The 26,083-nt window shown below is 39.8% G+C and overlaps 1 protein-coding gene across 3 annotated transcripts; it reads right to left on the reverse strand.

The window, feature by feature from the left end:
• Positions 1-3,313: 3,313 nt before the first annotated feature.
• MOSPD1 (motile sperm domain containing 1) lies at positions 3,314-25,748 on the reverse strand. 3 transcript variants are annotated; one of them, XM_068533986.1, is made up of 6 exons: positions 25,647-25,748; positions 13,743-13,997; positions 13,556-13,631; positions 11,886-12,091; positions 7,623-7,784; positions 3,314-5,248 (listed from the first exon to the last, which is right to left on the reverse strand). In XM_068533986.1, the coding sequence occupies exons 2-6, from the start codon at positions 13,894-13,896 to the stop codon at positions 5,217-5,219; spliced, it is 630 nt and encodes a 209-aa protein (XP_068390087.1). In that variant the 5' UTR covers positions 13,897-13,997; positions 25,647-25,748; the 3' UTR covers positions 3,314-5,216. The 3 variants fall into 3 exon arrangements, with proteins under 3 accessions (XP_068390087.1, XP_068390086.1, XP_068390085.1); XM_068533985.1 differs by having other exon boundaries at positions 11,889-12,106; XM_068533984.1 differs by having other exon boundaries at positions 11,886-12,106.
• Positions 25,749-26,083: the final 335 nt, after the last annotated feature.

A 26,083-nucleotide genomic window follows, 5' to 3' on the forward strand; every position in this document is an offset into this window, starting at 1 on the left:
ATCCATTCCTAACCTCGTCTGCCGTGACTTGTGATTGTGCAAAAGTAATTTACCCATCCCTCCCAGGGTTTAGCACATTTTTTCCCTTTAACATCATCACAGTTCACACTTCATTTTGTCAAGAGAGGTTTTGCATTGTTTTTCTCTACCTTGGTGCACTAAAATCTGTCTATATCCTCGTGAAATCATTTCATTTATTCTTTTCACTTTATTGAATGAGGGCTTTCCCCCATCCTGAACTGCCCAGCTTGTGTGTTCATCAAGTCAGTGATTCACAAAGCAATCTCCCAGCTAATTGGAAAATGCATTTAGTGAGCTGGACATTCCCCATCATCATCTTCCTTGAACTGGGCCCCATTTTTATTAGGTACTGAGTTGACATAGCTCAGGGTAGGTGCCACTTTAATTTTTTGGACATAGTTAGATTAACTAAGTGACAGGGGCAAATCAGAAACTAAATGAACAAAATAAAGGAAACAGCCAGCTTGAGTTTAGTCCAGTATTCTAATTGATTCTTCTTTTTCTCTGCCTATGGCTTACTTCAAGGGTCTTTGACGTGGTAACTGGACAAGGTCTCATCCCAGTGGCCCGTAGCTGGGTCAACTCTTTGTTATTTTGTTTGGTATTTAATCCCGGAGAGTAATGTTCTGCTCTGGTATGTTGTTTAATCACTTCAAGATTACAGGTGTAGCAAATATTTTCCTAATGAAATAATCACTAACTTGACATTCTGCTGCTGGGATAATACAGCGAGACCCCTCCATTTGAATCTCCTAGTGTAGCTACACGGTCCCAAGCACTCCCCTACCTGCAATTTCCTTTAGGTCTATTTTAAATTGTTCCTTTTAGGCCTGTTCTCTCAAAATGTCAGGGCTTTAGGTGCTACTTGAAATCTTCAATCTCTTTTATAATAGCAAAGTTTTGAAACCTCAGAGTTCTGTTTCCATGTTCATGTTGAAACCCTGTAGGTGTCTCCTCAGCAGCTGCTATATAGTCTTTCTACTTAATTGTTCGGTGAAATGAAAACGTCGAGGAGACACTCGTTTCCAGAATCCCTACTAGAAACCTGAAGCTTTACACGCTGACTTTGTATAACTCCTTCTGAAGTGAATGTGAGTGGCAGAATTGTGCAGGCCTAACGATTTCAAGGCGGCAGAAACACCTACAGTGACAGATAATTACAACTATTGCCATGCCTCTTGCTGTGCGTTTCCTGTCTGCTAGCTGCCTTCAAGATGAATCATATTCATTTTCACGATGACAACTTCTTTACCATGTCCCTGATTAAATTCTGTAATGCCAGTGGCCCCTTGGCAAGCTTGGTTCCTTCCTCACTAGCCTGTGTTCAGCCCCTTTAATCATGGCAGAAAAGAAGTTTTCTTCATGGTAGACAGGAAATAACGGCACACACAATCACAGTCTCAAATATCTCCCTGGAAATCGTTTCAAAACAACTCACCTCACCTCGTGGCACATTTATCCTTGCCTTTTCTTGTGAACCCCGCTACTCTTTGTGTATGAGTCAGCCCACCGTTTAAGACCAGTTCAGGCCTCTCCAGCTCCTACAGCATTTGTGGGGTGTGCCAGGCACTTCAGCACTGAATTGGATCAAAGGCTATTTGAGGTGCCACCCCACACTCAGATGTGGACCGCAAATCTACACAGTGCAGACACACAGTGTACGATCACTTGCCGGTCACCCAGTTCTTGTTGATTGTATCGTGTCAAAACGCGGCAGGTTTGAATTAAAGAGGAGAACGTAAGTGAGTTGAATCAAGTAATCTCTAAAAGGGAAAAATCCAACCGGTTTATGATTCTGGGGATCTACTTTGAAAACTCATTTGGGGCAGTCCTTTTACAAAACTGGGGGAGACATTGGTTATGAATTTAGTCTTTTCATATGAAATACTGTTACTGAGTCATCCAGAATTAACCCCTTCCAAGATTATAAAGGAATTAATTCTCCCATTCTGTTGTCTAGCACCTTGATGGTTTCATCTTTTTACATTTAAATTTTTGATCCACTTGGAGTTTATCCTGGTGGAATGCATCAATCCAACTTCAATTTTTTTTCTAGATGGCTATCCAGTTTTCATGCCATTTCTTGACCAGTATATTTTTTTCTCCACTGTTTGCAGATGACACCTTTATCTAAATTCCTGGATATATTTGGGTCTATTTCTGTACTCCAATTCTTTTCCATTGGTTTGTTCACGGGCCAATGGCACATTATTGGAATTATTGGAGTTATATAAAAGTTTTAATTTCTGGAAAAATTTCTCCCTTTACTCTCCAAGTTTTCCTAGCTATGCTATTTCTTCATATGAACTCTAGAGTCAACCTGTCTAGGTAAAAAAAAAAAAAAAATACCAAAACTTTGTGGTATTCTTTTTGGGATCATGTTAAATTTTCGTAACTTAGAAAGATAGGAAATCTTTATGATGTTAAGACTACACATCCCAGATGTCTTTCCATTTGTTCAGGTCTAGTTTTGTGTTTCCCAGGAGTGTTTTATTTTATTTTCTTTTTTTTAAGGAGTGTTTTAGTTTCCCTTATAAAAGTTTTGGGCCTTTAAGTTTAAACCTAGGTTTTTTAAATTTAATTTTTTTGCTATTGTAAATGGACTATTCTCTACATTATATCTTCTAACTGGTGTTTGTATGCATGTGCGTATCTATGATTTGTTACCTTGGAGTGGGGTTTTCTAACTATGATTCAAAATCCAGAAGTCATAAAAGACTCATAAATTCAACGACTCCAGAATAAGTTTTGCATGGTAAAGACACCATAAGCAAAGTCAAAGAAAAATGATAAACTGAAAGGAAATATTTGCAACTCATATCACAAAGAGCTCCTACAAGCCAATAAGGAAAAAAACCACCCACCCACCAGAAAGCAGGGGGTGGGGGACCAAAGATGCGAATAAGCTCTATGAAAAGATGGTCAACCTCACTTTTAAGTTAATAAAAATTAAAACTACACGGATATACCATTTCTCAGCTATCAGATAGGCAAAACACATAGCTAATGAGACTGTGGAATGCACTCTCATGCGTTACTGGTAGAACTAGTCAGGAACTGGTAAAATGAATTATGCTCTAAGCCATGCAAAATATTATGCAGCTGTAATAAGAAGAAGGAGGATACTCTTTAACTACTGATATAGAAAGTTCTTCCTGGATATAGCGTTAAGTAGAAAAAAGCTAGGTGCAGTACAGTATGTAGAACATGTTACCATTTATATATAAAAGCATTAAAATAAGAATATATATTTGGAGAAACAAACGAAGTATATATAAACTCATAAAAGTGGTCACTTGTAAGGAGCTGTGTGGACAGGGATGGCGCGGAGAGATTTTTCACCTTTTTATAGTTTTTGATTTTTGAAGCACATAACTGTTACCTATTCAAAAACTGTAAAAACAAATAAACTCCTTTGGTAAATTAAAAAATTTAAGACATTTTAGCTCACAGATTTCACTTCTTATTTTTGCTTATTTAACTCACAGGAATAGGAGACAGCTTTAGGAAACAGGAGACTTTGAGTTCCTCAGAGATATACCGAAACAAAATGTGTCAATCGTTGTGAAACTTAGGTCTCCATTTTCTTTTATTTTTTTAAAGTAACTTCTGTTCTGTACAATGTGTTATCACATGCACACACACATGTGCGTGCACCTGCACACACACGCGCGCACACACACGCACGCACACACGCGCGCGACTTGAGATGGACAGAGAAAGAAGGAACCTTCAAACACAAGGGTTTTTTTTTTTTTTACAAAGTTCAAAATAGATTACATTTATGTGCTTTTTAGTCATTACACAACGTACAGACATGATCCATTTAATGATTTATGCTCCCCAAATGGTTAAACAATGAGGATTTTCTATGAAAAGAGTATAAGTAAAAGCTTTTACTTTAGAAGCAAAGTACTGTTTCCTGCAAAACCCAACCTCAGGCATACATCTCGTGTTTACATATATCCCTTGAGAATACTACAGTAGCAGTGCATAAGATCATTCTGTAAAAAGATCTGGAAGATGATTTTCAAGAGACTCAATACATTGTGCTCTCAGAAAAAAATCCTAAGTCAAAAGATCAGATACTATAACAATCACAGTTAAAACCGCATATATATGTTAGAGATCAGAAGAGGCTATAAAGAAATGTACATAGTTGTGCTTTGGGGACTTTTTTTGGTAAAGTTGTTTTAATAATAAATACAAACTTAAAAAATGTCTCAGTGACTGATTAAAAAATAGACAGATATTAAGGATTTTTTATACTTGGCTTAGAGTTTAAAGGTGAAAAATCATCTCCACATAAACCACCTGGCATTGGTAGTCCCAATCTGGGCCAGTAGCTTACAGTCAGGCAAAGGGCTGGGGAGAAAAGATAAAGTGATTTTTCCTCCTGTTAACATAAAGCATTATCCAGAGGTAAAGCCAGGTGTACCAACTAACTAAACAAACGCCTACCTTCCTTCAGAATTCTTAGACCAAACAGAATGGTCACCCTACTTCTTGGTGGCTGGACCACAACCTATCCTGTAGTTCACCAGATGAATTAAATATGTCCTGTCTTCTGTGAGACCCTAAGATAAACATGATCCCTCAGTACTTTATGCTTTTTCATTTTTTTACCTTCTACATTAACTGTATTAGGTACAGGTACATTTATATATAAAGGTACATTAACTGTACCTTCTCTATTAACTGTAAAACTCTTATTTTAGAAACACCATGGTGACTGTATATAATGATAGAGGACAAGGCATAATTTATATAGTAACATTGATGTTCGTAGCTAGGAAATAAATGTAGCTTTATTTTCAGGCTGGTCAGTTTGCTCTTTTAGGCCTTTAACTTTGAAGGACACATGATCTCAACAATCAAAGTGAATTAGAAAAAAGATGAGAAAATAACGAATGTCTTAATTAAAGTCTTTTGCACGGTAGGCTTAGATATAAAAAGAATTTCTTCAAAAAATTTCCTAAGTGTCACTCAGAAGCTTCCTTGCTGTCTGTAACATAATGTGCTGGAGTCCTTGGAATAAAATTACAGAGTAATTTAAAATATATATTATACATTTGCAATGATTGTAAATCAATCAATAGTTTGTAGCACGTTAATGGGGTGAAATAGAGATAAAAGGCAGTCCACATTCATATTTTCAAGATAAATTTACTTCAGAAGTCAAGTGAATTCCTTGCTCATGTTCTAAGTATAGCCATTGTGATAAGACCTGAAAGAAAAAATTGGAGAACAGTTAAGGACATGCATTTTACAAAATCTTCCATTCAATAAATAATTGTTTACACCTCAATGAGCAAACAAAACACAGCACATAGGCAGGCACTCTACCAAGAACTCAAAATCAACTTGAATTTAGCTGATACTATACAGAAGAAATCCAATTTACAGCAATAGGCAGTCATTGGATAGATTTAATACAATCACTAATGTCTGGCCGTAGCTAATTTTTAACCATCACATATATCTCTCGCTTTATCCAGTCACATCAACTATAATAATAGCAGACATGGCATTTTAAAGTGTCAGTAAAGCCTGCTAATTGCATCAACAAAAACAAGGCAAGCCTGTTTGTATCCCAGGGCCCTAAGGCCACAAAGAGACAGAAGCATAGTATTTCTGCTTAGCTTGTTTCTTCTGAAGAGACTCCATACATAAAACCATTAAAAAATTTAATAATATACGAACATCCTCAGTCCTAAATGAGTGGTTTTTAAAAAGTGAGTGATAAAGTACAGAGAAGGAAAATAATCACATAGGACTGGAGCAGTCAGAGAAGATGACCCAAAAGGTCAAGCTGAAGTAAGCCGAAAAGATGGACAGGAAAGATATAGAACAGTATGGTTGGCAGGCATTTCAGGTGAGCGAATGGCAAGAACAAGGGCATGGAGGTAGGACCGGGGCTCCAGATGAGCTTTTTGGGGATCAGTAAATAACCTAACGCACTCTAATCAAGAATTTACATAGGGAAGCAGCGAGGCAAGAGTAACTCAGAGTGTGGAGAGGCTATGGATTATGGGGAATCACTGAAGGTTGTTGAGTAGGGAGTGGTGGTGGTGAAATCAACACAGGATGGAAATCGACCCGACAGTAATGTGATGGATGATTTGTGGGGGGAGATAATGAGGGTAAAGGGGAGGAACAGGAATAGGAGGGACACAGACAGAAGTCGGAGACAACTTAGAAGACAACTTGGAAATTTTAAAAAAGGGAGCACACCAAGGAATTCTGAGAGAGAATACTGAAAAGGGTTGGCACCTCAGAAGAGGTGAGAGGAGACGATGAGGAGAGTCATTCATCACCAGAACCCTAATCCTTGACACATGGTAGGTCCTGAATGAATGTTTGCTCATTGGAACTAATTAACTATAAGATTTCAGGCCAGGATGACTGAAAGAATGATTCAACAGGAAACAAGGGAACTGGTTTAAAGAGAAAGGGTCACAACACTAAACAAGGCTGCCCTGTTCATCTTTATCACTGTATGCGCTTTGTATGTTTCCCTAGGATCAATTCCTAGAAGTAAAAATGCCGTATCATGGAATGTATGCATTTTACATTTTATACATGTTTTATACCATTGTAAATCAGCAAAAGGAAAATAACTGAAAAATACAGTATTAGGTACTAGATAAAACAAGCTGAAAAGAACTAAATGTGAGCCAACAATTAAATCTTAAAATGCACTTTACCTCAACGTGCTTTTGAAGCAGTCTGTTTTTCTTTAAAAAAAAAGTCAAGCCACCACCATCACCCCACACACACATCAAGGCCAGCACTACCACCTCCAGGCCATAAAAACTGCCTACACAGGGAGGGACAGAATAGGGGTGGGGTAGTGGGAAGTACAAACTATTGGGTGTAAGATAGGCTCAGGGATATATTGGACAACACAGGGAATAGAGCCAATATTTTGTAATAACTGTAAATGGAAAGTAACCTTTAAAAACTGTATTAAAATTTTAAATAACTTTTTTAAGAGAATCAACTGTAATCAATAGACCTCGGGCAAGCCATCTAAAGATTCTGGGCCTTGATTCAGGTTAGGAATCCTTGTCTTACTGAAGTTTAATGCTAGTGTTTCCATAATTCTCATGTTTTTTTGTTTTTTAAAAAAAAATTTTTTTAAACCCCACATTTGTTTATTTATTTATTTTTGGCTGTGTTGGGTCTTCATTTCTGTGCGAGGGCTTTCTCCAGTTGCGGCAAGCGGGGGCCACTCTTCATCGCGGTGCGTGGGCCTCTCACTATCGCGGCCTCTCTCGTTGCGGAGCACAGGCTCCAGACGCGCAGGCTCAGCAGTTGTGGCGCACGGGCCTAGTTGCTCCGCGGCATGTGGGATCTTCCCAGACCAGGGCTCGAACCCGTGTCCCCTGCATTGGCAGGCAGATTCTCAACCACTGCGCCACCAGGGAAGCCCAATTCTCATGTTTTTACAAATGTATTTTGCGAGTATTTAGGACACAATTTAGTCCAGAAGAGATTTTTTGGAGAAAGAATGGAATAAATAAAAGAACAACGTATTATTCTTTTCAAGAAAACAAATTGCCTACCCATATGCCCCAATGCATCTTTAAAACACTTACCTAAGATATAAGCAGCCACTAATTTTTGATTGACACTTAAGTGGAGGTAGAGAGGCACCAGCGATTCCACATCCCCCAGCGTGGGAAGCATCAGAGCTGCAATACACACCACTCCCAGGAAGACAGTTAGTAAACTAGGTCCTGAGGAGACAGTTCTGTTTTCTGTAAAAAGATAAAAATCCCTGAGCTTGCTTCTAAAAACAGCTTAAGACAGAAGTTCATTCACACAGACTGGCCACCCCTCACCAGGAGTCTGGTTTTGTCTAACTTCTCTGATTCTTTCCCCATCTTTCCCATTTCGTGGGGCCTTATCTGTTGGACTTGTCTGGAAGCCCATTACAGGATGGAATGTGAGGTAGTGAGTTCCTACTGAAGAGAACAGTGGGTATCACCCTTTCCCCACTACCCCACCGGAATTCGTAGAAAGTGTTCAAGCATGTATTATCTGTGCAGAGAATGGGCTAAAAATAGATAGGAATTGAAGTTCTGGCATTTTCTTCCCGTACCCCCAGTGCATTGCGTGTGTGTACTCTACTGCAGTAGAGCTCCACTACCTTCTGGGAGTATCTTTGGTAGGTCTCGAGACAGGTTTGGTCCTAATACCTGCAGCATCCTGCTATCATTTTTGAAAGTGTTAAGGCGGCAAAAAGGTTCTACTTTAATGTGACTAAAGCTGCCTATGAAAACTCTTGCCTTCCACTCTACCGCCATTTATAGCATAGAAGTAAGAAAGCAGCAGAAACAATGTCAGGCAAATTTTATGCTCAATGAAATAAATCCGTCACAGAAGGACAAATACTGCATGATTCCGTTTATATGAGGAATCTAAAATAGTCAAAAAGTCATAGAATCAGAGAGCAGAATGGTGGTTGCCAGGGGCTGGGTTGCTAATCAATGGGCATAAAAATCTCAATTACACAAGATGAATAAGTTCTAGAGATCAGCTGTACAGCATTGTGCCTATAGTTACCAGTACTATATTGTACACGAACATTTGTTAAAAGAGTAGATATCATGTTGTGTTCTTACCACCATAAAATAAAATTTAAAAATATTTATTATCGGCCTGCTATTCTACAGTTCTGGTTGTGTGTGTACAATATTCATACCCATGTTTTTAAGAAACCCACCAGCATTTTCTGTCATATGGCTTTTCCCACGACCCTTCCTTTCATTAAAGGGAATAGCCAACAGCAACACAATCTTTGTGTTTTATTAATGAAATAATGCTGTTCATTTTATTATTAGATGCAGCTTTTCTAAATTATTAATACCATAGCTGTTGTGTGAAGTTTAATTGAGCCTCACCAAAGACAGACAGGTGAAAACAAATTCAAATCTTATAGTGATTATTGCTTGAGATGAAACAATACCATAAATGCCTAAAAACAAGTCTGTCTTTTGCTAATGAATGTAGTACTTTTATATTTATATTTGTTGCAAAGGTAGGTTTTCAAGGAAAATATTTATGACAACTACACTGTTCAATGCAAACCCACAGTAAAGATTATTTCAAGGAATTTTTACTATTTAAAGAAATTCCAAAAACATTCACATAAATGCTTGACATTTTTCAAAGTGGAAAGTTTTTCTGATACTACAGGGTTGTAAAAATTTTAGAGATATAGAAAACATAAAGGTTCCTCTGTAATCCCATCCTCCTAGAGATAACACTGTTAACAGCTTGGTATAGATCCTTTCAGATTTTATAAATGCCCATATAAACACGTAAAATGATTTTTTACTTAAATGAGACCATATTATACATACTGTTCTATAACTTTTTTTCTCTCACTTGGAAATATATTTGAACCTCTTTCTATGTCAATATATAACTATCTACCATTCTATCAAATCCCTGTAAATGTCTGCCTGACATTCCATCTTATGAATATTCGTAATTTAATCAATCCCCTAAATGACTTTTAGGTCAGTCTCAATTCTTTATTATTATAAACCATAATAAAGAACGTAGTTTTCTTAAGCCAGAGAGCACTGGCTCAAACCTGGCATAGACATAGCAGTTCATTAATAATGTAATTAAGACAAACCCTCTAAGATTCAGCTGAATCTTTTTAAAATAACTTTTTAATGACCTGGGCTTTGATATTTTGTGAAAGTATGCTTTGTGGGTTTCTCTTCAATTTCTGCTAAATGAAAAAAAAAAAGAATATATATATATATATATATATATATAAATATATAAATTGTATTTATGCACATAGACGAGGTCTAGAAAGTAACGTGGAACACATGTAAGCAGATCTGTTAAGTGTGTGGGATTATAGGTGCTGGTTGCTTTTTTTAATTTGTTACTACTATATGTCTTTTTATATAATACATAACTTGAGAAGAAATTTCTCATTTGTACTGCCTTTCACCACATTTTAAAATCCAAATCTTTCACGATACAGCCTCCAACGATTTTTCCAGCTAAACTCACAGAGAGACCCTCACAACATTGTTGTACCTGCGGGGAGCGGGGAGCTCTACCGTGTGCTGTCGCCCTTGCTCTAGAGACTAGCGGGAACCGTGGAAACCTTGTAAGACAAAGAAAACCAGTCCAGCCGACCCTACCAGCTGAGAAGTCCAGCCTTCCTAGTGAGGCCCGCGCACATATTTCCTGTGTAACTACTGTATGCCGGGCACTGTGCTGAACAAGTGATGAACTTGATGAACAAGACAAATAGGGTGAACATAATGATGAACAAGACAAATAAGGTGTCTGCTTTCCTTGAGCTTTCTGACCAGGATGGCTTAGAGAGGTGTGTGGTTTTTTTTTTTCCCCAAAACAGAGACCACCATGTGCTATGCCAGTACCACCTATTCTATTCATCTACCTACTCCAATTTTACAATGAGAAGAATTCTCTAATGTACTTCAGATGCAAAGGTTCGTTATAAAAATAAAATAAGAATAAAATGCTCAAATAATACACATTTGTATTTTAGGATGATTTTCGCTTGAATTCCAACAATTTAAAAATAAAAGAAAAAAATATATATATAAAACTGTAAACTTTTAACCCTTATTATTGTTCGGCATTAAACCAGTCTGTTAAATACCAAAATGACCTGCAACGACCACTTTACTTTAAATTATAAAATTAACACCCCAAACCAAATGCTCAAATGGCCTTTCTTGTTCTACAGGAGGCATTTTAAAAGAGGAATCTTGCATTTCATATCTATTTATAAGTCAACTTCACAGTATTGATTGGACATCGAAGTGACATTTGACAGAGATTCTCTTTCAGCTTCGAAACATGAAAAACTGGTCCTGTCGGTTAATAATAGTTGCTGAGAAGAAAACAATCTACTAGTTACTACCTAGTTCCTAGTCTTGGTATCACCAGAAAATCTGGGCACTCCTTGCATGGAATGAGAAGACACTTGGCTCCAGTAAATCAAAGAGGCATTACTCCCTGTCTTGTCGAGATAAACATTCTAAGATGAACAAACTGATAGAGATCTATGAATTAATGTAATGACAAGTAGATGGTTTTTAATCCCTCATATATAATGTTGCCATTTCAAGGACAGCTGCTATCACATTCATATATCACGGTCAAAAAGTTTCCATGCTTTTCTATGGAAAATTTTATCTTCCTCCCCTTATAATAGGGTTGGAGGGAGATAATGAGAAGTTCAGAGGGAGGCGGAATGACGTCCAAGAGTTGAATATGAGGATAGTGTCGATGTTGAAAGAATATATCACAACACTCCTGAATATCTAAGCTGGAAGGAAATGAGGAATGGAGAGGGATTCAATTAATAGCCCACAGGGGATATTATAATCTACTTAGTTTAATTAACTTCAACTTTAATGAGATTTTTTTTTTCAAAATAATATGAACAGCGCACCAAGCTTGGCCTATTGCCAAACACAATCTCTCTCCTTCTTCGAATTAATTAAATGAGAAAGGATATAGGAAAGTCACAGAAACAAAAGTATAGAATTGCCAAATTGTGCTAGCATTATAAAGTACAGTGCCTGCAGTCTCAGGTTTTATAGATTGAAAAGGCTCTGGCAACGACTGCCCTCTCCTTAGAGCCTCATCTAGTGGGAGCCCTTCTCTCCGCTGAAAGGCCAGCTCTAGGCCTCTTGTTCGATTCTAGGTACCTGATCTCTACGTTCACTTTTGAAGTAGTCGACTAGGTTTAGAGTGGCAGGTTATTGTTCTAGTAATTATTCTTTGCTCCCTGATTCTCTTAAAGTAAGAAATGTGTAAGACCTCAAAAGGGTTTTAAAAACAATCCAGACTACCTGGTTGAAACGACTGCTCAAAAAATAAACTTTCAGTTAAATGTTCCTTTATTCTTTTTTCCTCTTCTTCCTTTTGTTGTTCTTTTGCCGACGGGAGAAGAGTAGCCACGACCTCTTTCCTTCCTAAAGCCTTCCTCTGGCTTTGCTCGGAAACTTGGAGACGGAATTTGTCTATCACACCATAGTGACAGGATCGAACATCTCTATGACGAATCACACTGGAAACGTTAAAAAAGAACATGCTGTTTAGGTTTCTGGGGGCCTGTCAAGCAGAATTCAGCAAGAGATTTCATACATATTAACTGACTATAACCAAATACTCAAATACAGAAATTTGCTAGTGATACTTTAAAAAAAAAATCACAGTATAACCCAAAAAGAAATGGGTAATTCTGAAATATTTGACGAATAAGAGTCATCTTAAGAATGATAAGTAAAGAAAAGTAAAAGAATGATAGGTAAAGAAAATTCCTTTTAGCAATGACATTTTTTCCTGGCTATCTGTGTACAGCAATATTCACTAAACAGGATATGTGAAATTGTTTCTTCCCCACAAAAGTCTCATAAATTCCTATTGCCACTTATTTATTGTTCAAGTAACAAAATAACAAACCTCACCTACACTTAAAATTGAAGTCCGTGCACGAAGGCAAAAATAAGCAATTGAGTAAGTAGGTAACACAGTAAGACCAATGCAACAGAAGGCTTACGATGCATTTCCGTATTTCTCTGGAAAGAGTATATAAAGTACTATAATTTTATGCAAGTTATCTGCAGTGTCATTTATTTTACTTCGTTCTTAATAGAGAACACAGAACAACTGGGTCAAAGGTAACACATTGATTAGGCAAGAGACTATATTTCTTTGCAATAGTCCGTGCTTATTACGTACTGAACGAAAATCAAAAGAAATGTGCAAAAACACGTCCTCAAAGATACATCATTTTATGGCTCTGAGATGATGAAAATGTATGCAAGAGAAAAGACTTCTGCTTCTCATTCTCAACGGAAGATCTAAACAAATACAGTTTACTTGGTAGCTTAAATTAAGGGCTGGTCATTGGATCCATCTGGTCACCACTAGTTCTAAAGTGAAAATTAAATATGAACAGCTTGAACAAACAATCATTTATCTGACACTCTAAGACGAAGTTATCTGGAAGAGCTCAGATAACCTTTTACAGATGAGTAGTTATACACTCGCTTCCTGTTTGTATAGACTTTCAGTTTTATTAGCTGAATCATTTCAGATGAATTTATATGACCATTGTTCTGAGAGCATAGTAGCTCCACAAATGACACTATAACAGCAAGATGTTCCAAAGAGGGCTAAGTTCCCTCTTATAGCTAGAGAAATTTAAAGGAATAAGTTAGAATGTTGCCTCCATAAATCTCCCTGCTATGAATAAAAGCTCAACAGTGAGGAAGTGTTCGTGGAAATATTAACAAACACATCAGCTCCAACATAATGCATTATTGTTTGGCCAACCTGTTTAGAATTTCTTAGAAACTTCTTAAAAAGTATGTTGCGAGACAAACTCTCAGCAAAAATTCAAAATATAATGAAGGCCTATGTGGGAGCAGCTTCAAGAAAAGATCTTTTTCAAGTTAAACACATAAATATGAACACACTGAAAACATGTTACCAGGAAGTGGTTGTGACTTACATATCCACACAACACTGAGGCTTTACTGCACCTGCAGCGTCAGCGACAACATACTTATTTGGAGTAGTACACAAAACTGAAAGAAAAAGTCACAATGGCCATTAGTGTTTTTTAAAAAATTAGTTTCTACAAGTCAAAAATTAGTAGGGAGTAGTGAAAATCCAGAAAACACACCTAGGAGACTCACCTTTGAACTTTAAGGCAAACTCATAGGGATTATACAGCGTCAACACTTGCTTATGTGTTGACTGGTCATCTGCGTAAAATATCAGCTCTGTGGGAAACACAAAGACAGGAAGATTTCCTTCCACTAACTCTGGCTGTCTTTTTTGTTGATGCATTGGCACTGAATCCCCCTTGCTGCGGCTTCAGTTTTTACAGTCTCAAATCTATTTTGGGCTTTTCTTAAAATCACTTAAAAACTCCAAAGCATTTTGGCAATCTGGAAAGAGAAGAGAAAAAGCAAGCTGAGTGATACCTGTTATCATGAGTTAGCTATGACTAGCATGGTTAGCATGCATTAGAACAGTCCCCAGATCATTTAAACATGCCTTTTGACTTTTCCGCTTGGCTTACTTATACAGCTTCTACCAAACTATGCAGAGAAACTTACACTTGCTCCTTTCACATTCAGGATATCAACCTATGATAAAGAAGGCTTCCTACTTAAAATTAATCACCCTCAAAAAGGTGAGATCAAAAGGATGTCACTCATTTAAAACCTCAGATTAAAAAAAAAGTTTTAATCTGTCACAACTGATTTTATGTGAGCCAATCAGAATTCTTAAAGATGAAAAAAAATATAAAACAAAGTAAGCGTCCATGATTTACAAAGGAAAAACACGAGACTCACTTTTTTAACACTCATTTCAACAATGCTTTAGTTAGTGCCTTCTGGCAGCATGGGTGGAAGAGTTCTCTTAATCTTTTTTTCTACCAAAACCCAAGACAAGGAAAAATGTCTTGAAAAGAAGACGCATATCCAAACTTGCTAAGCAGTCCTTGGAGTTTTCCATGAAAATTCAAAGTCAGTAAGCAGGCCTTGGCATGCAAGTGGCCCCGTGCCTCCCCTCCTACATCAAGGACACAGACTTCATGAGAGCTATTTTCTTCCAACTTCAGAGACCTTTTTGGATTTCTTCTGGGGTTGCTGAATATGTTCCAGAGAGTTGTAGCCTGTCTGATAAGTAATGTTTCTGTATTTATCTCCTAATCTAATTTTGATCAACAACATTCTTATTTAGCTAGCATCCTAAGTGTGGCTTTTTAAAATAAAATGAGAAAGCTAAAACATACAGTCACAGAAAATGTTTGATTTTCACCCTGTAGATCACACCTATAAAATACAGTAGGCCAAAATCCATTTAATACTTTGCACTCAGGTTCTCATACACTCAGAGAGAAATATAACAAATGATTACATTGTTTGGTTGTTTTTTTTATTATTATTGTGGTATGACTGCTTTGCAATGTTGTGTTAGTTTCTGAGGTACCATTGTTTGGTTTTTACCAGCTATCGGGGCTCAGATTCTGATTGAGGCCTTGCCCACTTTTATCAAATAGGATACTGTATAATCATGTATGCAAATTTTTATTCTTTTCTCTCAGCTGAACATTATAGGCCAGGAACTATGTCAAGAGCTGCACAGAGATACAAAAATGAATAATGCACAGGCCCTGCCCTCCAGAAACTCTGCCCTCCAGAAACTCAAGTATAATTGAGGAGACAAAATAAATATTTAAGCTACCTTGATTATAATGCATACCGTCGTATATAAAGCGCTAGGGAATTAGAAGACTGCATGAATAATTCTACCTGGAAGAGAGGCCAGGAGACAACATTTGGGGTGGCCCTTAAAGAAAAGGATACGAGCTTCTGTGCTGGGGGAAGTAGGTAGGGAGGGCATTGAGACCTGGGGATCAGCATAAGTGAAGACACAGGAATGTGAAGGTAAGGGAGAACCTTGGTAAGGTCATCATCCACAGGCTGCCCCAGATTCCACTTTCTATTTGTATACTTTACAGCATGCATGTAGCCCATAACAGTGTTAGGTTGTTTTTTGTTTTTTGGGTTTTTTTGACTAAGCTGAAAGCGCCTATAGACATATTTATTAGTAATAATATTTTACATTTGTTTAATTCACAACAGATTACAAATTCTTTATTAATTACGTATACTGAATGAACTGATCTATGTAAAGCCTTTAGCACTGGTTATAGGCAAGGCGCTGTTCTAAGTATTTGTTGTTATTACTAAATTAGGAAGAGACCAAGGGAGATAAAAAAATGCCAGCAGGCCTCTCCTAGTCCAGTATTCTTTCCACTATACCAAACTAACTGGCCATTTCAATAAAATAAAACTAAGGTTATTCTGAAAAGCATCTGATTAAATCATTTTAATTCTGAGTTTTTATTTGCCATGAATTTCTTTTCTTTCCTAAGAGCCATACATATTTCTATTTGGATAATGTCCTCTCAGAAGTTTGGCATGTTACTTTTTTCAATAGAAAATAAGCTCTACAATTACTTTCTTAGTAAGCTTGGCTACCAGGAATAGAACATCCAACTTTGGCATCACTAAATAATATTCAACATCTTATTCTAAAACTCAGTTACGCTGAGAATTTAGCTTATGATAAAAGGTGACATCTCAGGCTTCCCTGGTGGCGCAGTGGTTAAAAATCTGCCTGCCAATACAGGGGACACAGGTTTGATCCCTGGTCCGGGAAGATCCCACATGCTGCGGAGCAGCTAAGCCCGTGCGCCACAACTACTGAGCCTGCGCTCTAGAGTCCGCGAGCTACCACTACTGAAGCCCGCACGCCTAGAGCCCGTGCTCCGCAACAAGAGAAGCCACCGCAACGAGAAGCCCACGCGCTGCACCAACGAGTTGCCCCCGCTCGCCACAACTAGAGAAAGCCCGCGCGCAGCAACGAAGACCCAACGCAGCCAAAAATAAATTTAAAAAAACATTTTTTTAAAAAGGTGGCATCTCTAATTCATGGAAGATAGTTCAGTCAATAAATGTTGATAAAACCAGGTATCCATCTACAAACACAATTGAGTTTATCCCTCACTCCTTATAAAATTCCAGAATTTTATTATGGTAAATTCCAAATGGATCAAAGCTTTAAATGTATAAAAAAACCAAAAGCATAAAAGCACTAGAAACCATGGAAAATCTTTTTAATAATCTTAGGCTTTCTAACAACCAGGAACCAAAAACTATTAATAAATTCAACTATATAAAAACTTTTAAAGTTCTGCATGGCAAAAAATTTTATAAGTAAAGCCAAAAAAACATTTTCAGTTCATATCATAGGCAATGTCTAATTGCCCTACTATATATAGAGGACCTCCAAATCATTAAAAAAGACAACTCAATATAAAAATGAGCAAACACTATAATATTTTATAGAAAAGGACATACAAATTGTTTTTAAACTTACAAAAGGATGTGTAACCTCACTCACAAGAGAAATACAAACTAAAGCTATACTTGAAATACATGTTTTTACCTGTCAGATTGGCAAAAATCAAAAAGTTTGATAGTACATGGTGGGAGCAATCAGGCATGTTCTTACATTGCTGGCGGGGATATAAATATAAGTTGGTACAACCACTATACCTGCCAAAATTGAATGCACCTAACCCTCAGATCTAGACGTTCTACTTCTAGGAATTTCTCAGGCATAAATATTCCCCTTGTGTGAAATCATATATGTGACAGGGCTTTTTTTTTGCAGCAGCAGCAGCAGCACTGAGGATTAATAAAATAATTTATGTGAGGCACATAGAACGAAGCGTGGCACGCAGTAAGAGCTAGTTGTTGTTGTCAATAGCAAAAGATTGGAAACGGCCCAACTGGCCATTAATAGGGGATTCATTAAGTAAAGTATGATATAGCCATTCGTTGGGATACCAGCTATCTGTCAAGAAGAAAGGGGAAGCTGTCTGTGTGGTGTGGATATGGACTGATCTTCAAATGCAGTATTAAGTGAGAAAAGCAAGGTGCAATGCAGAGAGTAGGGTATGCTACCATTTGTGTAGAAAAGGAAGATAAAAGACTATGTAAACCTATTTTCTTGGGTACGGGTAAAATATCTTTGGAAGGACAGCCAGGGCTGCCCCTGGAAAGACAAACTGAATGGCTGGGGACAGGGGTGAGAGGGGAGTTTTCTCTGGATACCCTTTTAAATCTTTTGAGTTCTGAACCCCATGAAGACCTAATTCAAAACTAAAAAAAAAAAAAAAAGTTGACTCAAACAACAACTCTACTAGAGGCTAATTTGAAAAGGGTCCCAGGTTTTTTTTTAACTTTTATTTTTATTTTATTTTTTTGGCTGTGCCACATGGCATGCATACCCCCTGCAGTGGAAGCACAGAGTGTTTACCACTGCACGGCCAGGGAAGTTCCAAAAAGGTGCCAGTTTTGAAACATAAGAAGGAATTTAGAAACAATGTGTGAAAAATCTGTTGATTACATTTTCCATTTATGATCTTTTAATAACATTGAAAACCTTAAACTATGTGTTAAATAGAATGATTTTTTAATTATTTAAAATAATTTTATATGCAACAGAAACTCATTACAATGGGAAGAACCAAGATTTATTTAAGATGACTTGAAAACTTAGGAAAATGTAACACTTTCTTACAAAGGAGTATGAGATGGTTTATAAAGCTGGCTGGGGAGTCCAAATTAAACACACAGAACAAGTGCTAAACTCTTGCTTCTAACCTCAGGAAGTTAGTTGGCATAGGTCAGAGTAGAAATTTTACTAGCTTTAAATGATAGCTTAGTAGCAATTCTTATTTTTGAATTTTGAAGCTTTCTCTTTATGAGTTGAATATTTTCCCATGAATTGTGAATAGGCTGTCTGTCCCCTAGTCACCATCTTAAAAGTGTTGAATCATTTTTGAGCAGTTTACTATCTCTTTTCGAATTTGTGTTCCCATTTCTCACTTATCTTGGCTAAGATATAAATTGCCTCCCAAACTCTAACCAGAGGAGATTAGGGAGAAATTAGCACCAGGTCACCAGTGCAATAATACAGACTCTGCCAACAAACATGATGGATACCTGCCTTTAATTGATGGTTTTCCGGAGACTAACACTTTCTCTTTGCTCTAGTCAATATTGCAGAATGATAAGAGTGCAAAAATTCTGGGGAGAGATTATACACTAAGCCGGTAAAACGTCACTGTGAATCAGTTAATAAGGTCGCTTTCCAAAGTCAAGCACACACAGAGTCAAAGGATGTCAGCTCCTAACCCTTCTTATTTTACCAACAAGGAAAACAGGCCCAGGATGGTTAAGGGTCTTACCCAAGGTTGCACAGGATACTGGTGGCAGAACTCTGGTCTCCAGACCCGCACTTCCCTACACGATAATCATCTCCTCTGCGTCTCAGTTCAAAAACCCTGCTTCGGGGACTTGCCTGGTGGCGCAGTGGTTGGGAGTCCGCCTGCCAATGCAGGGGACACGGGTTCGAGCCTTGGTCCGGGAAGATCCCACATGCCGCGGAGCGGCTCGGCCCGTGCGCCACAACTACTGAGCCTGCGCTCTAGAGCCCACGTGCCACAATTACTGAGGCCCGCGCGCCTGGAGCCCGTGCTCTGCAACGGGAGGGGCCACCGCGATGAGAAGCTCGCGCACCGCAGGAGACAGCGGCCCCTGCTCGCGGCAACTGGAGAGGGCCCACGTGCAGCAACGAGGACCCAGCGCAGCCGTAAATAAATAAATAAATAAATATTTTAAAAAAACACAAAAAACCCCTGCTTCCCTGATGCTGATGGCAACACATGCCCTCATCTCTAGGAAATTCCCCTGCTTTTCCAGAAGAGAAGAGTTCCCAAAGGATGATCCAAAATTCAAGTCTTGATGCATGTGTTTCCTTTTCAGTTTTATCAAGAAAAAAAATCGAGAGACAATTTCACTTACTAAGTTGCGCACACTTTCTTTTCCTGATTGTGAAAGCAGAGCTATGGCTGTCAGTAACTATTCATTAGGGTGATAATAACCAAGGTTTATTTTATTCTTCCTCTCTGGACACCAAAATTTTACACATTCTTCAAAGCCTAGTACAAATGTCCCCTCTTTATGGCCTTCTGCTACTGTTCTGATCTATAAGCATTTCACTAATTTTATTACATTGTTTTTTAATGTACTTACTGGGTAGAGTGAATACTTTGACATTTGTTTTGTGTGGACTAATTGTGACTCCCCAGATTTCAGTCATAATGCTGTATTGTTTTTCTGTGGGGTTTTTGTTTGTTCTGTTTTGTTTGTTTTGTTTTTTGCATCCAAAGACTCAAGCTCAGTGTTAGGCACTTAGAAGATACTGAACTTTGGGCTTCCCTGGTGGCGCAGTGGTTGGGAGTCTGCCTGCTAATGCAGGGGACACGGGTTCGAGCCCTGGTCTGGGAAGATCCCACATGCCACTAAGCAACTGGGCCCGTGAGCCACAATTACTGAGCCTGCGCGTCTGGAGCCTGTGCTCCGCAACAAGAGAGGCCGCGATAGTGAGAGGCCCGCGCACCGCGATGAAGACTGGCCATCACTTGCCGCAACTAGAGAAAGCCCTCGCACAGAAACGAAGACCCAACACAGACAAAAATAAATAAATAAAATTAAATTAAATTAAAAATAAAAGATAGCATCATGTAATGGCAATTCTATAAATCTGGGTTTAAAAAAAAAAAAGAAGAAGATACTGAACTTAGCAGTTAATCTACAGGTATCCACTAATAACTGTCTCCTCCATCAAGGAACATTCCCCTTCCCCATAGCTGAACACCCTTCATCCACGAAAGACAGGCAACCGATCCCAATTAGAGGAACCGTAACTCTGGTGGCTGCTTGCCATGGGCTGCAGTCAGAGGAGAACGGAGAGCATCGACACTCCCAGCTGCCTCTCCCCTCCTCCCTCCCTCCCACTTGCCTCTCCTCATCTTCCCTGCCTCCTCGTGCCCAACTGGGCCAGCAGGGTTTAGAAATCTGAGGCTCTGACATACCCCTGACTTAACAGGGAGACAGAACCGCTGGGAGCTGGTGGTACAGGAGGCTGCCTCATCCTTTTCCTCTGATCCCAAAGCACAGAAATGCAAACATGAATGAAACTTGAGCGAAAACCTTATGTGTGCACACCACCTTGTGACCAGTCTGCAAACTACTCTCCCACCAAAAAAAAAAAAAAAAAAAAAAAAAGCCTCAACACACTGAAATCCTCACCCACACTTTCCACCATCAGTCCAGAGAGACCAATACCCCAAGTGTGATCATTTTCTCTGTCTTCCTCACTTTGGATGGACCAGAGGAAGGGAAAGATAAGGCTCTGAGATAAACAGGGGAGTTTCGAGATCTTTTATCCCCAAAGGTTCAAAACCTGGAGACTTAAAGAGCATAGAAACCCCTTGCAAACCATATGGTCATTTGCCCTCCACCCCTGCCCCGCCCCGCCCCGCCCCGCCCTTATCTGGGGGAGAGGAGGCTGCAAGAAAAATGAAATAAGTGATCCTTGGGGATTCTTGCACCGAAGTGGTTCAAAGTTTGAAACAGTTAAGGATGATTTGAAGTACAGCCTCTCCCAGAAACTAGTGACCCATCTGCTTGGCTACAGTGCACCAGCTACTTACTACCTGTGCCTGGCTCTTGTGTTTACTGATTAGGGTTCCCAGCTCCACCTCCAGGCCCAGCTCCCTTTTATCTGGGCACAGGGGCTATCTCTTTCCTCCATACTTGGTGCAGTCCTTGCCAATGGCAACTGCATAGTAAATAGTGAAGAGCAGTATGTTCTTTTGCTTTACTCTCACTGGTATTGAAACCTCTCCTTCCTTCCCATTTCATAAAGTCAGCTCTCCTCATCTCTGAGTTTCCAGTATCGTCTATCAGGCTTTTTAATGGCTGGTCTGTTCCTAAAATCGGCTCTTTCACAAGCGATGTTCTAATGTTCACGCTATATTTTTAAATGGTTCACTGCTCAATATTAGGCAATTTTGTTTTTATACAATTTCGAGGGTTTTTTGTATAATTTGATATCTTACTAATAGTCAGACTGACTGCTATCAATGATATGTAGTGCTAGGCTATTACGTATTTAAGATGTAAAACTTAAGTAGTGTACCTTTTAAGGTTTAAAAGAAATAAGGATGGGGAATTCCCTGGCGGTCCAGTGGTTAGGACTCCGAGCTTCTACGGCAGGGGACATGGGTTTAATCCCTGGTTGGGGAACTAAGATCCCGCATGCCACGCAGCATGACCAATAAATAAATAAATAAGTAAAAGAAATAAGGATGCCCTCCAATAATGTCTTTTTTAAAACATTTCTTTCAAACTAGTTCTTTCTAACCCTTGTTTTACACTATCCCAATGTCTTCAGTTATTTCATGATGTATGTGCAATTCTGAAAATCTATATTAATTCATTATAGGAAATACATATGTTGCTACATAGAGCACTCTCAGAAGTTAGAGAATCACAAATTATTTCAACAAACATTTACTGAGCACTTATTATATACCAGGCACTGTGCTAAAGCATATGGAGAAAAGATGACATCATGGTCTCAGCCCTCCAAAATGAGTCTAGCAGGAAAAACGGATATACATAGTAATTAGGATAAGATGTGACAAGTGTTAAAATGCTGATAGATACAAAATGCTCTGGGAGCATAAAGAAAGTGACAGTCTGCCTTAAATAGGGGTTTGCAGTAGGAGTGGAGGGAGAGGGGGGTGAATTCCAGGGAAGAGTATGTGTGGAGGCATGAAAGGGACTCTTAAAATGAGCTTTGGCATTGCTTGTGGTTAAAAAACAGCACGTATGGGGGAGCGGCAAGAGAGAAGGCTGGAAAGGTAAGCTGGAGGCAGATGGTGAAAATCCTGTAAGCCAAGTTTGAGAGCTTTAGACTTGATTCTGGATGCCAGTGTTTCTCAAAATGTTGTACCAGACTAGCAGCAGCAGCTTCACCTGGAAACTTGCTAGAAATGCAGATTCTTGGGTTCCCCCCAGACCTACTGAATCAGAAATTCTGGGGTTGGGGCCCAGCCATCTGTGTTTTAATAAGCCCTCCAAATGATTCTGGTGCACACTATGCTTTGAGAAGCAGTGCTGCAGGCCAAGGGAAACCTCGGAAGGATTTTAAGCAGGGAATTGACTGGATATGATCTGAAGTAGGAAACTGGTTGCCATTGACCAGTCAAGCACAGGGCCTGACTCCAAAGTAGTTACAGTAAAAAATAAATAAATATTGAATGAATGTGGCACGGAGACATGAGGGCCGACACTAAGGCAGGAGGAATGGAGAGGAAACAGATTTCAGAGATGTTTTTCGGGTGGCTCAAGTTCAATCAGGTGACTAGGGTATATCCATACAAAGGTATAACCAAAATGGTTTTTATATAAAAGCAAGCTATAATTTTGTCAACTGTATCAGCTACTAAGTGTTTTAAGAAGTGGTCCACACAGACCCTAGAAAAAAGGGGAGGTCAAGAGCAATTTCTATGTGTTCCCACAGTGTCAAGACCAAAGGGTGCCCTGGCTTGTACATGAATCTCTGGTCTGCTTGGCAGTTCTACGTCTCCCTTTATTAATAAACTGGTATTCATATTAACATAGAAATCTCTTGTGAGTTTGGTTAGTATGGATCAATCCCTGAGACTGACTGATAGTTTCTAGATGTGCTGGCAAAATGTAATTTTGAACCCTGAAAAGCTGAAAACCAGATACTGGTTCTGGTGATCTAATCAAGGTACTGCCAAGGTAAGGCCCTGCTAGAGCTGTCTTTTTATTCTAATTTCATCACTGATCACATAGCCCACTTAATTCAGGAAGAAGCTGGAATGAGTGAAAGAATAAGACTTTGTACTATGCCCTGAAGATCAAGAAAGTCAGATGGAACTGTTATTTCTAATGTTTAGCGGAGGCAATCTTCAATTCCCTGATAGAGAGGAGGAGAGACAGGTACAGGTCAACCTATACGGTTAATTAACCTAATGAGAATTTTGCAGAATGCAGTTCCTGTTTCTGTTAGGACTCTGGGTACTTCTTGTTACTTACTGCATGTTCCTTTTAGTGGATACCAACATCTTGCCTTATTTGACCAGCTTATTTTATCCAAGAATAGTGCCCAATCAAAAACTACACCATTTTATGGAATTTGAGAGCTATTAGGGGCTCTGGAGATTAAAACAAAACTTTCATATTACACATGAGGAAATGGAGGGCCTCAAAGAGTAAATCACTTAATCTATTTATTGTAGGGCAAGATTCTCCAGAATGCTACAAGGTGGCAAAACAAGATTCAGAACACTAATAATCTAAGTTTCAGACAAGATTTTAAATTATTTTCCATCTTAAACTTTTTAAAATCAGAAAAAGAATAACAAATTACTTCATTGGGCTATTAGAGGAATGGGAAGCTTTTCTTGCAGTTTCTTGTTTTCTGCTTTTCAGAAATTGGAGTTATATGTAAAAGGTCCATGAGAAAAAAATTGAAAATAAAAAATTTAGGAAGAAAATGTGCATGAACAATTTAAGGGGAGAAACATGCATTATGTTATAATCTATTTGTTCTATTTTCTATCTTTGCCTATAACATGGTAACTCTGTACTGAATATTGTCCATTACATTTAATTATATTCTATAAATAGAGGGAATCCAAATAAAGGGAATTCCAAATTTTCAAATATCCTGGTATTTGAGTAAACCTCTTATTTTGAGAGTTCTAGAAATGCTTCAGAAGCTAGTTTAATCTCGAATCCTGTTTGGATATGTAGACGTGAACAACTTGAAAGGCACATGTGGGCCCGTTTCCTGTTTTCCAAACTTCCCACTGCTTTATAGCCAAATATACGTGTAATCTAAAAGTTGGTGTCCACTCCCTATTCAATATCCTGTATATGATATTTTCTCGGCAGAGATTTCCCAGCACTTAGAGGAAACAAGTGGACAAGATTTTCACCATCAAGAATGTATTAAATCCCATGTGCGCCCTGCCTGAAGAAGTAGATTTTTGTCTGGAATTCACATTAAGAACACAATGCATTCCGAAAGTACAGGACTGCTTTTTAGGCAAGATCCAAAGGACCCAATTTTTCAGGTTTCCGTCCTTCTCTTAGTTCCCTCAAATGTAAAAAAAAATCCGGGACCTTTTTCACTTAACATTTTCCCTCTCGCTCCCCGAAGTGAGGTCTCTTCGATTCTACTGGGGCAGAAATGCTACTTCAGTCCGGAGAGGACAGACGTCAGTTACTTTACCCAGAGGGGACACCACAGAGCACTGACGAAGGGCTGGAAGGCTGAGGAGGGAGTCTCAAACGATCCATCCTAGGACTTCGGCTCCACCAGCCCGGGGCCCAGCCTTTCCAGCCCTCGTCCCCACACCGGCCGGCTCCATGTGAAACCGGTCATGTGAGCCTGTTTACAGCCCAGCAGCTGGTGCAACCATCAGGATCCGTGCGGAGGTCCAGGAAGGGGGAAGACACAGGCCACGTACCCCTTACATCCCCCGCCAATCACTTCAAGAAGGCGTTTGCTCTCACTCCCAGCCTCTCCACCCCGCTTTCATCGCCCTCCAGCCATCCCGGGACGCCTCGCTCCAGCCCCGCCGATTTCCTTCCAATTGCTCGCCGCGGGGACCCGCTGGAGTGGAGGAAGGACGAGGACGGTGTCATCCCGAACAGGGAGTCCACCTCCCTCCCCCAGCCCTCCTCGAAACATCCGCCAAAGAGTCGTCCCTGGAGTCGCATCCCCGGGGCAACCGAACTCTGCCGGGCAGGCACCGGGAGGATCCAGAGCCAGCTGCCTCCGCCCGGGCAAAAGCGAAACACACACGCGCCAGCCCCACCCGGGGGCGGAGATCCGCGGGCGGCGGGGCAACTGACAGTCAGAGATGGGGCAGAAAGGACTCCATCTGCCTTCCCCCCACCTCCCACCCGCGTCCCGGCGCCACGGAGCCCGGCTGTCAGTCACAGAGCCAAGCTCGGGGTTTGGGTACAGCTCATTCTTTCCGCGGGGTCTCTTGGCAACGTAACTTCCACGTCTTCCCGAAGTCGGAGGAAGTGGGTGACGGGACGGTGGGGGACTCTCACCTCGGCAACACCGGGTCCTCGGAAAGCAGCTGCGACTGCTCCCTCCAGTCCTTTGTCAGCATCTCTAGGCTGCATTGCCTGCTGGGATACCGGAGGACTCAAATGCCACCTCTCTCCGCCCTGGAGGATGAGCTGCGGTTGCGGGGTGGGTGGGAAGAGGGAGAAGAGGTGGAGTCGGAGGCGGGGCCGGATCCGGGGGCGGGGTTTCCTTACTGCCACCTGGCCTCTGGATTTCTCCCTGCTGTCTCTGACCTTCCCCTCCTCTCCCTTCCTGCCGCCCCTTGAGGAAGGAGAAAGGGGACTCTTACAGAGGACCATCTCTCATTGCACTTGTTAGGCAGTGACCCTTGACTCCTCCCTCGTCTTATTCCCCTACACACACACACACACACACACACACACACACACACACACACACACACACACAGAATGAGGAC

This window comes from Eschrichtius robustus, chromosome X, assembly GCF_028021215.1.
Source record: "Eschrichtius robustus isolate mEscRob2 chromosome X, mEscRob2.pri, whole genome shotgun sequence".
Taxonomy (NCBI): domain Eukaryota; kingdom Metazoa; phylum Chordata; class Mammalia; order Artiodactyla; family Eschrichtiidae; genus Eschrichtius; species Eschrichtius robustus.